The sequence below is a fragment of the Chaetura pelagica genome, unplaced genomic scaffold, assembly GCF_000747805.2.
Source record: "Chaetura pelagica isolate M959 unplaced genomic scaffold, ChaPel_1.0 scaffold24, whole genome shotgun sequence".
In the NCBI taxonomy this organism is placed as follows: Eukaryota; Metazoa; Chordata; class Aves; order Apodiformes; family Apodidae; genus Chaetura; species Chaetura pelagica.
This window is the reverse complement of record NW_009953077.1, coordinates 3,804,951-3,821,649: the sequence shown is the minus strand read 5'-3', so window position 1 is coordinate 3,821,649 and position 16,699 is coordinate 3,804,951. Positions and strand designations below refer to the sequence as shown.

Here is a 16,699-nt window from a genome sequence, read left to right as displayed (position 1 = left end):
AGCAGTGCTGAGTGCTGCTCACCCAGCACCCGTTCCTGCTCCTGCTCCTACCAGCAATGAACAGAATAACTGAAGAACCAGAAGAAAACTACCAGGACTAAACTGGACTAGCACAGGGAAGGCAGGGCCTGAGACCATTTGCTAAGCCTCCACCTCTTCAATACTGTCCCATGAGATGTCCCCAAGCCACTAGGACTGAGATTCAGACCAGAAACTGTTCTCAGCCCAGAGGAAGGCTGCGTTGATGGCTACACTGTACAAAGTCTGGAAAATGTGTCTTCTAGTCCACAGCCCTACCTTTAAAGCTGGCCTGGAGGACCTTGGTGAGAGACCAGAGGAGACTACATGGTTCTCAAGTTAAGAGCTCTAATTTTGAACAGCCAGGGATCAACATGAGAACAGGAAAATGGTCCTAATTTTGCAAACACATTGGGAAAGAAGAAAGAACTGAGCCAAAGGCAAGTGCCACATTAGCCAGAAATTAGAGACAAACCAAGTTCAACTGAACAGCAAGGGGTTCCTAACCCTTCCAAAAGGGAGGCTTTGCCAGAGCAGCTTGCTGCAGACAAGCACACAGCTGCAGTACATACACAGGGCTGCTACTGCTTGCCCTGAGTGGTACAGCAACTAAGTCCTGGACATCCTTCACATCCAGCAGAGCCAGGCTGATGGTCAGAGCTTTGACAGCTTCCAGCCCTCAGCTGTGGTGCAGCAAGAACACCACACCAAAGGGTATTTCCAGACTACCTTTTCCCTTCACCAGCCACAGGCCCCATTCAGGGACAGAAGGTGTAAACTGTCAACTTAAAGGATGCTCCACTCAAGAGGGATGGTGTCTTCTTCAGTGTAACTTGCACCTCATTAAAATTCATGTCACCTCTCCTTAAATTTAATCGCAATTCATTACCCACGGCTCCCTCCCTAGGATGTATCTTGGGTGAACTCCAGCCATGACCTGGATGCAGGTATTGGAAATGAGAGCACCTACCTTTCAGAGTCTTCTTAAGATGAGACAGGAGACCTCCAAGTCGCTGAAGGTCAAAATAATCCACCTTCCCGTTATAGAAGAGTTGAGGAGGGACATAAGCTTCTGAAGCAGAGAAGATTTGGTGGTTTTGAGTCCCATGCACAAGCCACTAAGGCAGAGGCAATTTCCACAATGAACCAAGCATAAGATCCACACAGAAACAGGAGCAACCAATGGCCATTGATGACAAACCTCCCTGCACTTCCTCCCTCCCAGCCACAGTCACAAGGGGAAACTGGATCACCGGAAAACTCTGCTGCTCTCCACTTGGCTACTCCAGCTGTGCCCTTTAGTCCCACAGGGATCATAAAGCATTTACTGAGTCTGGAGAAAGGGTCAGGCTAAAGTAAAATAGGGGAGTGCTGAGCAGATCATGGCAGGACAGGCAAGGCAGGGTTTGAGGGTGGGAAAGCAACTGGCACTGACTTGGTTTTCCCATAATCCCACAGCCTGGGAACCATGAAAACAGACAAATAACTTCCCCTAAACTTAGGCTATGGGATCACTGAGCTACAGTGATTCCCCTACAGACCAATACTGGGCTCTGCTCCAGAGCACACAGTGGGAACTACCGAACAGTACAGGTGACCCTTTGCAAGCCTCAGCTCTGGACATTAAGTGGAATAGATAGAGCAGATAGATTTTCCCAGAGTGACTGGGAACTACTGTCACTGGATGACAGAAAGTTCTAGCACCCATGGGAAACAAAAATTTCCACCACCCTCAAAAGCACTACCAGGAGGCAAACCTTGTCCTAAACACAGAAACACCTTCAAAGCTTCTCCCCAAGGCCTCACCTTCACTGCTGAGTGCAGCCGGGGTCTTTGCCTTGTGGCCATCCCAGAAGAAACGCAGGGCGGCGATGAGGCGGTGCAGGAAGCACACCATGTACTCTGGTGGGCACAACACAGTCAGATTCTAGGGCAAGAATGAGAGTTCAGCCATCAGGGAAGGTGTACTCCCAGCCTGAAGGTCCCAGAAAGCTCTCAGGGTGAGGCTTGCAGGAAGGCTGGCCCTCTGACTCACCCCTCTGTTGCTAGCATTCTCCTGAAGAAACTTGCGGAATTTGTTTAGGAAGATGTATCTGGAGGCTTCCCCCTGGCAGGAGGAAAAGCAGGTGGTAAACCTCTACCTTACACATCCTGTGATGTGGGGATATCGTAGCAAAAGAGCACTTACCCCTCCTCTGTCCTTGTTGTTCAGCAGCAGCTTCAGAATCTGAACCTGGAGACCTTCCACCACTAAAATGGGGACACATGTGCCATCAGAAAAAAAGCACAAGAGAGCAACTACCCACATTAACCTCGCCTGCAGGAACCTGTCCCCAGGAGAAAGGCCACCTTCTCAGCAAAGGAGGCCCAGGGAGGACTGGTGCCAGCAGAATGCGGCTGTTCAGCCTGGAGGAGACTGAGGGGGATCTCATAAATGCTTATAAATATCTAAAGGGGGTGTCAGGAGGATGGGACCAGTCTGTTTTCAGCAGTGTCCAATGATAGGACAAAGGGAAATGGGCACAAGCTGGAGCACAGGAGGTTCAAGTTGAACATAAGGGAAAACTTGATTACTGTGAGGGTAACAGAGCACTGGAACAGACTGCCCAGAGAGGGTGTGGAGTCTCCTTCTCTGGAGACATTCCAAACCCATCCAGACATGTTCCTGTGTAATCTACTGCAGGTGATCCTGCTCTGTCAGGGGGGTTGAACTAGATGATCTTCAGAGGTTCCTTCTAGCCCTGACGACTCTGTGACTCCACGGCTGCACAAAAGGTCTGGGATCCTGGTAATTCCTCTCCTTCCCCACAGACCTTCAATGCGTTTCTTGAGCCGCTGGCAGCCTCTTTCATACGCCCTCCGTCTCAGTCTCTCCTCAGCACTCTCCTCCTTCACCTCCTTATTCTCCTTGCCCTGTTTGGGGAAAATATATTGATTAGTTGGAGAACACTGCACAGGGAAAATGTCTTGCCAAATGATGAGCAGAAACTCCCTGAAACCACGTGTCAGTGTGGAACCACAGCTGGCAGCACATCTAAACACACCTTCCCTGGCCTTGGAACAAGTAAGGGCAGGAGATCTTTTGAGGACACCCTAGTCAACCTGCAATTCCTTAGATGCTGTGAGGTTGTCTTCCAAACCTGTTGCCATAGAAAACTGCACCCCTCCCTTGAGCACCACAACCCAAATATCCCCTCTAAGGGACAATAAAAGTGACAGGGCAATGGAGAGGCTACAACTCACACAGCTCAGCAGAGCACACCTGTGGTAACACAGCTGGAAACATGGGACATCCAGCTTCCTCAGCCAGAAAATGATGGGGACAGCAGGCCCGTTTCTCCAGACTCCTTAGTGGATGTGCTCTTACCTCTTTGGTGAAGCGGTTTGGCCACCACGTGGTGGGAATGAGCTCCTGCAAACCAGCCTCCTCGACACGCAGCGGGCTCTTAATGTAGAAGAACACAACAGAACGGAGCACATCGAAGCTGTGGCCAAGTTAAAGCAAGCACAGAAGCTATGTAGGGAGAAGGTACAAGGCACGTTTCCAGACCTGTAGTGAGAGACTCCTTTCCAAACCACCACTCAAAGCTCTGAAAGGTCCACAGGCCCCTTCCATGGGCAAAGCCCCATGCAGTTATCACCCAGCTGCCCAAATGCTGCCATGGCATCTGGACTGCTCTGAAAGTCTTTTTGCTCTAGGGACATCAGAGAGGTCAGGCAGGAATGAAGCTCTGTGTGTTAATAGGATGTGACCTATACAGCACCACTCCCCCTCCTCAAAGAAGGACTTCGTAGGGAATGGTGTCAGGCAGACAGAGGAGACCTGGGAAATAATATATGACCTCTCAAAGATAGGGTGGCTTCTGTCCTCCAGAAGCTGCAGAGTCTACTTGGCTGCAGTACTGAGGGCAGGGAGAACTGAGACCAGAGGAGGCACAAAGGATACAGAACATTGCTGAGTAGGTATTTTCTGGATTTCTCATGCTTCAGGACTGCAATGGTGAGCCGGAGGTAGTGAATCTAGGAATATGGAAAAGCAAAAGTGACTCCATCTACAGAAGATGATGCGACTCTCCAGCAGGTACAGTGTTACAGAACTGCTATCTCTGGATCAAACAACTGCAAAATCCAAACCATTGTGTACCTTGGGACACAGGGACATAAAAAAAGCTGGTTAATAACATATTTCTGGGGAAATATCTTATTGCAGAAGTGCAACTCACTTGTAATCCCAGGTCTGGGATGATGGGGGAGAACCTGTAAGCCCGCAGCAGGGACATCAGCAGCTGCTTGAGGCACTCGTGCACTTCATACTCCTGAGAAAGTAAGGAACACATTGAACAGCAACAGCATGGAGCTGGGAACAGCTACAGTTCCAGAGGGTGGCCTTCGAAGGAAGCATTCACTTCTGAACTGAAAAGGCAGCTACTCTGAACCTACAGTGTTTGTCCATCTGACAGGATGAGAGTCTGAGCAGAAGTTGGTGCCATCACTTTGACATATGGAAAAAAGCTTCTGTTCTAGTCAAACCAACCCAAAAGTCATCTACAAAAAGCCAAAGCCCCAGGCCCTATTTTGCTGGGCTGAGTCACCCATTCCTGTGTCCCCTGAACAAACACACAGTGTTGGCAGAACCAACCCAGACAGGAAAGAAGTTACTCTTGTGTAAATGTGGCGATGGAAGAGGTGTCTTTTTGAGCCCAACTCATAGCCAGCCACCAGGATGAGCCAACTCCTCCACAGAGTTCCACCAGAGTGTACAATGTCACTTCTAAGATGAAAGAACTGAGGGGGCCATGACATTTATTAATTACGCTTTTAATGACAGCTGGCTGGGCCAGTGCCTGTATTGTTGTTACCCTAAAGGACAGACATGCTGTCTCCAAGCAGATCTCTGGCAGGAATTGTCCCCATATAACCACTCCACCACTCCAGCAGCAGCAGCTTCCCAGGGGCTAGCAAATCCTGCCTCAAACAAAGGTCCCAGGAAGGAGTGACCTCATCCAGCACAGACAGGAAGGGGCATGGGAAATTAGAGGTTTGTCCCCAGTGGTGCTGGAGGTGGCGAGAGCACAGTGCCCATTTCTACCCCAGACCTGCACACTCTGATCAACCTCTTGGGGCACATGACAGCACTTCAGACCTCCACATAAGCATTAAGAACATCCAAGAGACCAACTCATTTCTTATTGATGAATTTGATGTTCCCAGAACCAAGAAGTCATTCAACACCACCAGTTCCTTCAGCAGCAGAAGCTTAGCAATGCCTTGTTAGCTGTTTGCCAGTGTCACCATTACCACCTCCTCTGCATTTAACTCTCAACCCCTGGGTGTGAAGCAGCAGTCAGATGAGTTAGGTGACAGGGTGGTCTACCACAAAAAAAAGGGATCTTGTCACCAGGAAGGGAAAGAAGCTGATCACTACCAGCATTTTCTAGGGAAGGCTTCTGTCCCCAGCAGCTCCTAGGGTCTCCCTGTGATCCCTAGGGATGAACCAGCACCCTAGCAACTCACCTCCATAAGAAGCCACATGAGATCCAGCAGCTGCTGAATAAGAGGATGGGCCTCCACTGCCCCTCCTCGCTCAAGGATGCTCAGCAGGAAGGTCATGAGCACATCTTCCACCAGGTACACCTTGCACTGCAGAGAGAGGCAGGTCAACAGTCCTCCAAGGCACTTCCCAGTGAAAGCTGAGGTTTACCTCCCCTTGCAAACACAGTAAGAGGCATCTACAGAAGCTTGCAAAGGGCAGGCAAAACTCACCATGAGAGGAGAGAAATAATTGAAGATGTGGGCCAGCGTAATCAACACAGTGGGTTCTCCCTGCAGCTGCCACGTGGACATGTCCTTCTCCACCAGCTTCCCCTCCTGCAATAACAAACGCAGGAAAACACACAGCTTTGATCCAGCCCAATCCATCTGCATGAATGAACTAGAGGCCTGGAGCAGCCACCATTTCCTGTCCCGTGCCCAACTGCACTGAAAAGCCTGGACGTGGGAATTACTGATGGCAAAGCAGCCAAGCCCTTGCCTCTGGAGAGCTGCAGTGCAGTCCAGGTGTCAGTTACTATCAGCCACATGCAGGAACCCTGACAATCTGTTTTTCCAGAAAAGTTCAAATGCACACAATAATTTGCATATGGGAATCCCTACAGAGGAGGCCAGCTAGTCAAGCAGGCCTCCATTCCAGTCAAGACCAAAGCAGATGCTGTTCCTTATGCTTTGGGCATAAACAGAACTATTAGGAATCCCATTTTGCAAGCCAAGCAGCTCCCCATGCAAAAAACCATGCAAGCCTTTGTAAGGAAACAGGTGTAAGGAAACATCTGAGCTGCCAGCAGGTGCTGAGAAGAGCAGAACCCCATTTCCCAGCATGGTGTCCCACAGAGCCAGCCAGGGACAGCAGCCTACCGTGACATCTATTCCAATATGGATCACATTCTTCAGGTAGCCCAACAGCTTGCGAGCCTTCACGAGGTCTGCCACGGGAGGATCCTGCAAGGGGCGGTAGCCTTCCACTGGATAAGTAGGGAAATGTTAAGGAAAAATGCAGTCTGATCCTTTCAGGACTTCTTTGGTTTGTGCAAGGAAAAGACTGTCTCTCATTTTCTATCTGTGCTCACCTCAGTCACAGTTCAAACCACAGTGCCTTCTAAATGGATAATCAGCCACAAGCTCTTACCTCTACTTCCTCAATATTGCAAGCAGCAAGGATTTCACAGCACACTTCTGCTCCCATCAGAAAGGCTGACAGGAGCCTCCACTGCAGCCACCAACACACACAGCCAGGGCTGCCCTGCCAAGTAGCTGCAGGTTTCAGCATTCCCATAGGAAGGCAGCAGGCAGTGCTCCTACCACATCAGAGGTCCTGTGTGGCTGAGAGGCAGAAGAGACCAGTGACCAAGAGGCTCAGCAGCATTAGGGTTTCCAACTGGAGTGAGATCTTTCCAGGCCTGGGAACAGCCAGCCCCAGCTGCAGCAGTAGCTGCTGGTTCAGGGCTGAAAGCAAATCTCATTTCAGACCCTGTCAGGGGCCAGAACTGCTGTTTGTGTGCCCTGCAGCTCTGCTCCAGCTGAGAGGGTTTCTCCTGCTTTTCTTCTCAGCCCTGTGCTGTACACAAGTGCCAACAGAAGAAAGTGAACTAACTGCAGTCAGGTACGTATCTTCTACAGCCTCCAAAGACAGTCTCAGACAGGCTCTGCTCCCTGCAGGCCTCCTCTCCTCTCACCTAAAGGATATCGGAGCGGGCGGCTTCCGAAGTTAAATGCAACGGACTCTTTGAAGGAGAGGCTGATGCCAGGGAAGTAAGCCATTCCAGCACCCCTTGAGATGTTATCAAAAGCAGTTCCCAGAGATATGCCATTCCTGAAAGAAGGAAAACCCACCAGATTTTAGTCACAGTAGGAAGGTTCTGAAGTCAACCAGGCAATCCAGGTACCTGCATTCCCCTCCCAGCAACTTGCCAAACACATCTGTCAGTCATGCCTCCTGTCACTCTTCACCTGGGACACATGCAAAGGTCACAGCTTTGCCGAGGACCAGCTGTGGGAAGCACAGCAGCACTCCCATTTTCACACAACAGCACAGGAAGGCACTCGAGCCTGTACAACATGCAAAGCCCACTCAGCTGCAAGGGCAGCCCAAATCCCCATGAGGTAACTAACCAGCAGGACATTTTAAGGGCAGGTGACATTTTTTGCCTCATCCATTTGATGCTGGTGGAAACATGGAGCATCTAACAGTTATTAATTTCACCTGACTTGTGACAGGCTGTGGTTTAGGACCAGGTAACAATTCTTATTCAGGCTGGCCTCTGCTCATTGTGCACTGGAGTTGGAGGCTGGAGGTCTGTCAGCCGTTCCACAGCTCCTTATGAATCTAGGACAGTCAAGGTCTACACTGACCACAGCAGCCATCAGCATGGCTCAGTCAACTGTAGAATTAAACATCACAAGAGATGCTCTCTTCTCCAAAATCCTAGCAAACTTGACAGACTTTGTAGCTTGGAAGTGTTTCTGCCAAATCCTCTCACCTGAACTTAGGAAACTCAACAGCCTGTTTAGATGGTTTCTGAACACAAAGCAGAAAAGCAAAGGCTGGAACAACCAAGGAACTTAAAGGGGACAGGGCAGAAATAGAGCTCAGCAACCTGCTGAGCACTGAGGAAACCTTTGTGTTACACACAGACATCAACAAAGCAGGAAACTGGGCAAAGATGCTTACAAGCAGAAAGCAATGGTGCCCTCATCAAGGTCTATCAGACAGCTGACGATGTCTCCTGCTGCCCAAGACTGCAGTAAAGGGAAAGAAAAGGTTAACCATATATCCAGGGTGTTCCCACATCAAAAGAAAGACTACAACCCAACCAATCCCTTGTGATTCAGCATTGTAGAAGTACTTCTCATAGCAGCTCACAAAGCATTTTCAGACACTTCTGAAAGCTACACATAAGCCACTGCTTGGGATCTTTCTTCCCTGCAGCACTAGGGACATGCATGGGATCAAACATATATTTATCCCAACACTGCATCATCCTCTGATGTGCTACAGAGAACCAGAGCCTTGCAAACAGCACCAGCAGCACTATGCTGGGAACCAGTCCGCTGGGGCTGCTAAACAAATCACCCACATAGCACGTCCAGCACCCTTAAAGTACGAACATTTGCTGGCACACACGCTTCTGCGAGCAGACTGAGGCAGGGAGGACAGCCTGAGGCCACTTCACAAGGTCCAGCAGAGTCCAGAGAGCAGAAGGAGCCATCTGCTTTCTTCTCCTGACTCTATATCCCATCCCTAGGAGGAAAGCTACTCACTTTGCCATAGTTGGTCGTAGTCACGTTCCACTTGCGCACCCTGTTTCCATCATAAGCATATGAATCTGGTGTATCTCCAACCCCTTCCTGCACCAAAGTAGGAAAGAGGAGCCTCAGACCAGACCAAGCACAGAGGATCACTCTCATTGCAAGAGTGGTTTTAATGAGGAGACCAGCAGACAGGGAGTGCAGCTGACAATATAAATGCTCTGCCTGGGAGAAGCCCTTGCCCTAGGAGTGAACCCAGTGGCTTGTGATCTTTGGTTCAGGAAAATACCCCACTTCCTACTCATTTTTTGGGTCAGAAGAAGACTAATGGCATCCTACACTTCCAATTTCTGTCAAAGCAGCCCCCTAGGACACCCATCACTTCCTCTCTCATGTGCTGCAGAGTGGCAAATCAGTGAAACTCTGCAGCTGACATCCCTTTGCAACATCCCACCCACAGCCTCAGAAGAGTCAGCCTGGACCTGCCACTCCTGGGCAAAAAAAATCCCTGTAGCACCAGCTGCTGAGGGCACCCTGAGGGACAGGCTGCCAGCACTACAGACCCACACATCCTCCAGAGAAGACACCCCCTAAAAGTCAACACAGCAGCAGTTCCGTGCAGCAGGAGCACAGCAAAGCACCCAGCGTGCGAGACTCTCACACTGTGCGCCGGGCTCTGAACGCAGACCAGAGAGCCCAGGAAAGGTTTTTAAAACAGCAGATCTGGTATTTCTAGGGTGTGTGCTGAGCACAGACTGCCAGCAAGGCAGTAGCACAGCACCAACGCCATGCTCCACACCGACCTAAGCAGCCATGGAGGACCAGGGAGCAGCCCTGTGCCACGGGCAGTGGTTACACTACCTCCTGATTAAACCTGCAGTTGAGAGTACACCAGCCAATCTGCATGAGTCCCTGGGAGGAGATGAGCACCTCATAAATCCATTTCCCTGAAAGAAAAAGAGATGCCACACAGTAAATCCCTGTGCCTGGCTCATTGTTACAGAAGCAGACCCTGGCTGTGACACACAGAGGAGCTTCAGGACACCCTCAGCATTGCCCTCCCACCTCTTCACTCCAGCATCACACAATCCCCTATTCTTCTGACCTCCTGGAAAAGCCAGTGGCTGAACTGGGGAAGAAGGGGTTCAAGACCTGGACAATATTAAAGATTTCCTGAGCGAGCTCTCTAGTTGTGTAACTCTCCATACACTCTTCCCAGGGTCTTTTCTCAAAGCATCACTGGTTTATATCCTTACCTTTATACACACACGTTGTGGCCCTGATGGACCCAAAGTTACTGTGGCCAATCACCTGGACCAACAAACAGAAGATATTTTAAAGTCAGGCAAAAGGACATTTTGCTCATCCCTACCCATTCCCTCCATCCTAGCCCTCAAAACCACTCTGAGATGTAGAGCTAGTTACAAAAACAGTAGAGGGAAGAGACTGGACATCTTTCCCATCCCAGTAGCTGTGCTTGAAGCTGACAGGTCCTGGGGAACCATCCAGGTCCTTCCCACAGCTCATCTGTACTTGACAAACCCCAGAGAAGCAAGCAAGCACAGCAGCAGTACAAGGGCAATGTAGTGACAGATTCCCAGAGAACTGAGACAGGAATACCAAAGTGACTGTTATATAGGAAAGATGTCTGAATCCTGGACAAGTTAGAACAAAACTATAGATCCAGGGTGTCCCGACTCAAGCCCAGGGACTGGCAAGTAAAAGGCTGCCCAGAAGCTGTACCCTATTAACTCCTCACTATCTCAGTTTCAGGTCAGACCACGAAGACAGTTATGCAGCAACAGGGGATTCACAGGCAAGCCAGGGTGATCCAGCGGGAGGGCAAGCTCCTGAGGAGCAAGGGATGTGTGTGCTCAGTGAAGGGGTGAAAGGTGTGCAGAAAATTACTGACATAGGAAAGGATTCCATTCCAGTGGATTCTTTCAGCTGATTTTCTGCATGAGGAACATTGGCTAAGGAGCAAGCAGGGAGCTAGTGGAAACAAAGAAAAGCCTCAGCTTCACTCTTGCCACCATTGGAGAAGCCCAGAAGGAAGGAAAAGGCAGTCTGCTGGAGGGAGGGACAGGAAAGCTGTCTGCTGGCCTTTCCTCTGCTTAGAGCCAAGCTTTCCAGTGACCCCCTAGGCCAGGGTAATTCTTTGACTTCCTCACAGCTCCACTCAGCACTTGCTGAGACTTAGGGGTACTGCTAGACCTTTTCCTAGGACAGTTCATTTCCTCCAGGGTCCTGCAGCTTTCTGGATAGACTCTGTTTACAACATGCTACAAAGCTGGTGACAGGGATCTGTTATGAGGAGCAAACGAAGATGCCCAAAGTTCTTGTAATCCCACAAGATCACTTTCTGCTGCACCCAGCACCACACTCACCCCAAGTAGGTCATCATCAACGAGCAGGAGCCCCTCAAAGCCACTCGTGTGGTCCAACACCACTGTAGAGGGACCAAGCCGGCCCTCTGCTACCTGATCTGAAACAGAGGTGCAGAAAACCTGTTAGGGAAAGTTGTGCAGGGTTTAACAGTACACCTGATGAGTGTCTCCAGTTAGACTACAACAGCTCCTGGATTCTGCAACACCAGAGGGAGACTCCTGACTCCTTCAGGGAAACAGATGCTAGCAAGAATGCAGGCAATAACCTGAGGCTCGAAGTGAATGCCTACGGTGGAGACCAGCACAGAAAAATTATCAACAAGCCTCTGAGGACAGCACTCCACATTGCTGGTCACAGCACTGGCTCTGCATAACATTGTCAGTGAACAATCTCCAATGTTTACCCCAAAACTGCTTTTCTAGGCATTTTTGCCTGGAAATTTCCCTCCTCTATCTGCAAGCAGACCTGTCCCAGGGCTGAGTGATGAGCTCCTCACAGGCAGGACTTAAAGGTACAATAAATTAGAGCACAGGAGGGCTGAACAATGCTCACTCAGGGAACTGCCTCTCATGATATGACTTGTCCTCCCAATTAAGCACCACAAACAGAAGCAGAAATTGGACAGACACTCAGTGTCTCCTACCTCGACTGTCTTCAGAGCCATTCTCCTCTGCTAGCAAGCGGTCAATGTGCTCCTGCAGGTTCTGGAACGTCAGGTGCTTTCTAAGGAATAAATATGCACAGGAGCTTTTCAGAAAACTCTGTCTCCAAGTTTTAAAAGAGTTGCAGCACAGACACATATGTCCACACAGTCCTGCACTGAGAGATGTGAACCAGGAAGTTCTGTCGATCTGTGTTCTTGTCAGAAATCCAAGGAATTTGCTGCCCAGCATGTTGGGGCACTGAATGAACCAAGGACCAAATATAGCAAAGTAGTTAACAAAGCATCTCAAAGCCTTCAGTCTGCTCTGGAGCATTTCGTAGCAGTAAGAAACTGTATACAGTGGCAGTAAGATACCAACTGTGCTACCAACAACAGTGGATGTCTTTGATGCATGGAACAACACAGGTCACATTGAATCTCTGAGGGACCCCTCTCCTTTCACCAAGAGAGTGACCAGTTGCTCCTATCCTTGCTCTCCATTTCCAAAGTCATCTGTGGAACAAATTCCCACTTCTCCAGGACTAGGTGTTTACTTAAGACTGTGGCAAGAGATCTTTTGAAAGCTTGATGGATGTGAAGATGCACAGAAGTGGAATCAAAGCACAGCAGCTAAATCAGCAGCTAGCATGGAGGAGGAGTTCTGGAAGGGGGCTAGAAGCGCACGAGACAGTCAGAGAGATGTCAGAAGTGAGCTCCTCTCTGAGGAATTCACCAAAGACAAGATGTCATAGCATAAACATTGCTCTCATACAGCAAATGTTATTTTCAAGACCTTTTTGACTGCTACTGGGCTTTCCACCAAATAGTCAAGTGCAGGGAAAAGGGTAGAAGGGAAACAAAAAAAGAAAGGGACCAGTCCAACAAACTACTAGCCCTGTGCTTTCAAGTCATTAATCACCAGGCGAAGAAACTAGAAATACTGAAAACCAAAATGCCTGGGCAGATGGAATATTCCAAGGCATGCTGGCAGGAGAGCTCATGGCAAAGAAACATGACCCACTTTGTCTCCCCCAGCCATAACCCTAGCTCACCAAGAGCAGAGAGAGCCAAGAGCTATTTTTAGCAGCTCTGAGCTCACATTTGAGCTGGCAGCACTAAGTATAGCCCGTGGAATGTGACTCCAGCCACTCTGCAGCACTGCCAGCCAGCAGGAGCTACAAGCTCTACAGGCTCTACTTAGTGCTATACCACTCTCTACCTACCCTGAACCTGTCTGACTTGACTCAGACAAAAGAGTTAAACACAAGGGAAATTTTTTTCTCATCCAAAGCTACAAGTTTCTAGGCTACAACATGAAGGAGAACTGAAAACAAACAGAAGCAAACAGATCATAAACAAGAAATTTGTGTTTCTTTTCCTTTAAAGACTATTATTAATAAAAGCACCACCAGTTCCACAGCCTAGGAAATGTATGATATTTCATGCATCACTAATAGCCTTGCCTTTTGTTTACAGGGTACTGATGACCTATTTTTCATTCCTGTGCCTAAAACCCATGTATTCTGTGCTTCCTTACCCTTAATGAGGGAACAGAAACAATAATGCCTACTTGTCTATTTATTTCAGAAATATCACCGAGTGATTTTGTGTACGGTATATGGGGCTCTTCATGACAAAAAGAAAAATAAAAGCAGAAGCTGAAGAATCCTTCCAGGCAAGCCCTGCCATTTGAAAAAACCATTAAAGGACAAGACCTAAGAGTAATTTCAGCAACACGGTGCTGTTGTGCTTTTAGCAAAGATCACTGTGTGGCACTAAAAGATCTTTCCTTCCACTGCAGTGCTGTGCTTCTGGGGACTGCCACAGCATCTCTTGCCAGCTAGTGAATGAGAAGTCCAATACCTGTAAGCAGCTGCAGGCTGGTTCCCATCAGTGCTGGTGAAGACACAATGCAGATAATCATTCAGCAGCCTGCTGTTCACAATCCCTTGTGGAAAACAGAAGGGAAAGAAGTTTAGGGAGTCAAGAGGTAAATGCAAATATTAACTTCAGGTACAAACACAAAAATTGGTACGGAAGAGAAAATTATGCTCAAGTGTGCAGATCACCTCAGTGGAATACACAGCTTCAAGTCATTCATCATCCTTCTGTCTCCACCAGCAGCCCTACTGAAGTCCCCCAGCATCTGGAGTACATCTCCACAGCAAGAGCTCCTTCCAGTTTGAGCTGTTCCACGATAGCAAACAGAAGGCTATAAACCAGTTCCCACAGGTGGAACTACATCCTCAGGAACCCTGCTGTACCACTTCCAGATAAAGTAACTTCAAAAGCTGGAGATGGGAACTCAATTTCATTTCCGAAAAAATAAAAATCTTATCACTGCTGCAATTCCTGAAGCCTTTTTCGTATCTGGAACATTTTAAGTTCCTACATCTCTTAACTGCACTAGAAGATGCTGAGGCAGAGGGGCTTGCCCAGCCCACGACTCCGTTCAATGAGGTAAACCTCACCTCAGCTTCCATTGTGCAAAACAATCCACAGTGATGCAGTATGCTTTATTTCAGGGTGCAACAGTGCCCTCAAATGCCAGATTTGTGGTCTTGTAAGCACACTGCTGGACTGGTGAGTCCAAGAGAAAACAAACTGCCTAGCAGGTACCAAAATTTCCCAAAAAACTATTTATCTGCAGACTTGAGAAGCCATGAACCCTGGAAAGGGAATGCTCTGAATCAGATGGGACAAGGACAGCCAACATGACAGGGCTGTGTGCTGAAGAAAGGGCATCATGACATGAGTCCTTAGTACCGTAAGAATGTCCCTCCCAAAAATCACACTTCAGTTCAGAGATTTACTCAGTTTCAGCCCACACACCTCACATGAGCAAGGTAACTGCAACTGGAAGGCAGCTGGTGTCAGGTGAGGCCAGGGGCACTCACTCACGATGGTCTTGCTTTGCCACTGCACATACAGGCCCATACCTGTGACCTTGGACTTCTCTGGCTCGGTGCTCAGCCTGTAGTTCTTCCTCGAGAAAGCAGTCCCAGCACCTCTCGACATCATTCTTCACAGGCAGCACTTTCAGAGTGGACATAAGACAGACAGACGTCTAGAACAAAACTTGCTGGGGAGGATGCTGCCTTTTGACTTCTCCCTTTCTTGGAGGTTGATGTACCTGGATTGAACAATAGGGATAAGCCAAAAAAATATAACCAGTCCTTGCACTAATGACATCAGACAAGAGCCCAAAGCCAACTAGCTGCCAACCTTGCTCTCAAGGCACACCTGTCCAACAGCTCAAAATCCTCCCAAAGCAGACAAGGGAGGATTAAGCCACACTCCAGACAACCACAGAGACTCCACTCCAACCAAAGGTGCAGGCAGAGCCATTCCAGAAACACAGGCAACCTTTGCACTGAGTTTGAGCCAGAAGCACTGAGCCAGCACAGGGCAGCAGCTCCCACCACTGCCGAACACCACCGAAACCGGCCACTGCATCGCACTCCTCCCATGTCCCAGGAAACACTTCAGCCTTTCTCTCCCTCACTGTATTCTTTAAGACAAAAATATACAACCATTTTATCTTGTATTTAACAGGTTATTCTGCTATCCAAAGCAGAGCAACAGATTAATTGGACTACAAAGAATACAAAGCAAAAGACCCAGAGACCAGCTGTCAATTTTACAGGGACAAAAACAAATACAGGTAGAAATACACAGAAGTGTTTACAGGTGAAAACCTACCACAGGACTAAGGATTCATGACCCTTCCTAGTATCACTGCAGCACAAAGGATGCTATGAGATCTGACCTGACAGAAGCCAGGACAAAAAGAATAAATTGAGGTTGCTAGTGCCATCCACCTTCCAAACGTCAGTTACACTCCTCTCCTGTTCTGAATGCCCTGACAGCCAACCACCACTCTTGTTCACTAGACAAACCGTTGTGTGACATGCAGAGCAGCAGGAAGATGCAACAGGAGCAAAGGCTTCAGGAATTAAACACTTGCCAGCAATCTCATACAGAGCAGAAACTAAGGTGAACTCAGGAAAAGTCAGTGAGCTTGCCAAGTGATGCAACTGCCACAGCAGCTCCACTGGCAGATCGCAGATCTAGCTTCAGCTGGACTCAGGAAAGGATTTCCTACAGCCCCTTTCCTCAAGGCCAGCCCAGCACCCAGCAGTGAGCTACACTGCCCACTGTTCCTCCTGCAGCACTGCTGAGCCAACCCATGGGAACAAGGCAAAAATCAGCCTGAGTGACCTGCATCAGAGATGCAAAAAGGGAATAAAAGAATTTAACTATAAACAGGAACACACCATTTATTACCAGAGCAGATAGCACAGTGTATACTATCCTGAAAGTACACTAAATGTGAGAGAGACAATTTCACCCATGTCAGGACAAGTTATCAACACCCAAGGGAGGCAGGGAGTGCCCCTGGCTCTGCCCAGGGTGGCCAGCCTGGCTCTCATGCTGCTGAGGAAGACTGAACCACAGCACAGCATGGCCACGCACCACACCAGATGCACTGCTGCCGTGCCAGGGGTGTTTGTCAGGTTTGTTGCTGTTGTTGTTCAAGCAGATGCTCCTTTCAACAGGTCAGAGAAAGGGCAGTACAGAGGGACACACACCTGCCCTTTTGCTGCTCCCACGTGCAGCTCACAAGACCAGCCCCAGCAGCTCCGGCGAAGACACCCGGCTCGGAGCGTGACCACGGTTAATCTCCCGTCTCTGGGCAGAAGAGCTGAACGAACAAGACAGGGGAAGCCAGGTCTCCAACGGAGCCCCCTGGATGCAGGCCAGGAGGCCGAGAAGCTGGGCCAGCAAACACAGCTCTGTGGGCAGCGGCCAAGCAAGCCCCCGGCTCCCCCGGGCAGCAGGGTGAGG

General features: G+C 49.2%; 1 protein-coding gene across 2 annotated transcripts in view; it reads right to left on the bottom strand.

Moving 5' to 3' along the window:
- The window catches only part of RNF123 (ring finger protein 123), a 44,468-nt gene extending 29,483 nt beyond the window's left edge, over positions 1 to 14,985 (bottom strand). For both annotated transcript variants that reach the window (XM_009996916.1, XM_009996917.1), the window contains exons 1-20: positions 14,791 to 14,985; positions 13,715 to 13,799; positions 11,852 to 11,931; positions 11,208 to 11,305; positions 10,077 to 10,131; positions 9,682 to 9,767; positions 8,833 to 8,919; positions 8,243 to 8,310; positions 7,259 to 7,384; positions 6,430 to 6,544; positions 5,782 to 5,886; positions 5,533 to 5,658; positions 4,242 to 4,334; positions 3,965 to 4,038; positions 3,386 to 3,503; positions 2,832 to 2,931; positions 2,207 to 2,268; positions 2,054 to 2,125; positions 1,825 to 1,945; positions 989 to 1,090 (exon numbers count right to left, since the gene is read on the bottom strand). In XM_009996916.1, coding sequence (XP_009995218.1) covers positions 989 to 1,090; positions 1,825 to 1,945; positions 2,054 to 2,125; positions 2,207 to 2,268; positions 2,832 to 2,931; positions 3,386 to 3,503; positions 3,965 to 4,038; positions 4,242 to 4,334; positions 5,533 to 5,658; positions 5,782 to 5,886; positions 6,430 to 6,544; positions 7,259 to 7,384; positions 8,243 to 8,310; positions 8,833 to 8,919; positions 9,682 to 9,767; positions 10,077 to 10,131; positions 11,208 to 11,305; positions 11,852 to 11,931; positions 13,715 to 13,799; positions 14,791 to 14,872 — 1,855 coding nt within the window. In that variant the 5' untranslated portion in view covers positions 14,873 to 14,985. The remainder of the gene's footprint in view (positions 1 to 988; positions 1,091 to 1,824; positions 1,946 to 2,053; positions 2,126 to 2,206; positions 2,269 to 2,831; positions 2,932 to 3,385; positions 3,504 to 3,964; positions 4,039 to 4,241; positions 4,335 to 5,532; positions 5,659 to 5,781; positions 5,887 to 6,429; positions 6,545 to 7,258; positions 7,385 to 8,242; positions 8,311 to 8,832; positions 8,920 to 9,681; positions 9,768 to 10,076; positions 10,132 to 11,207; positions 11,306 to 11,851; positions 11,932 to 13,714; positions 13,800 to 14,790) is intronic.
- Between the last annotated feature and the right edge of the window lie 1,714 nt (positions 14,986 to 16,699).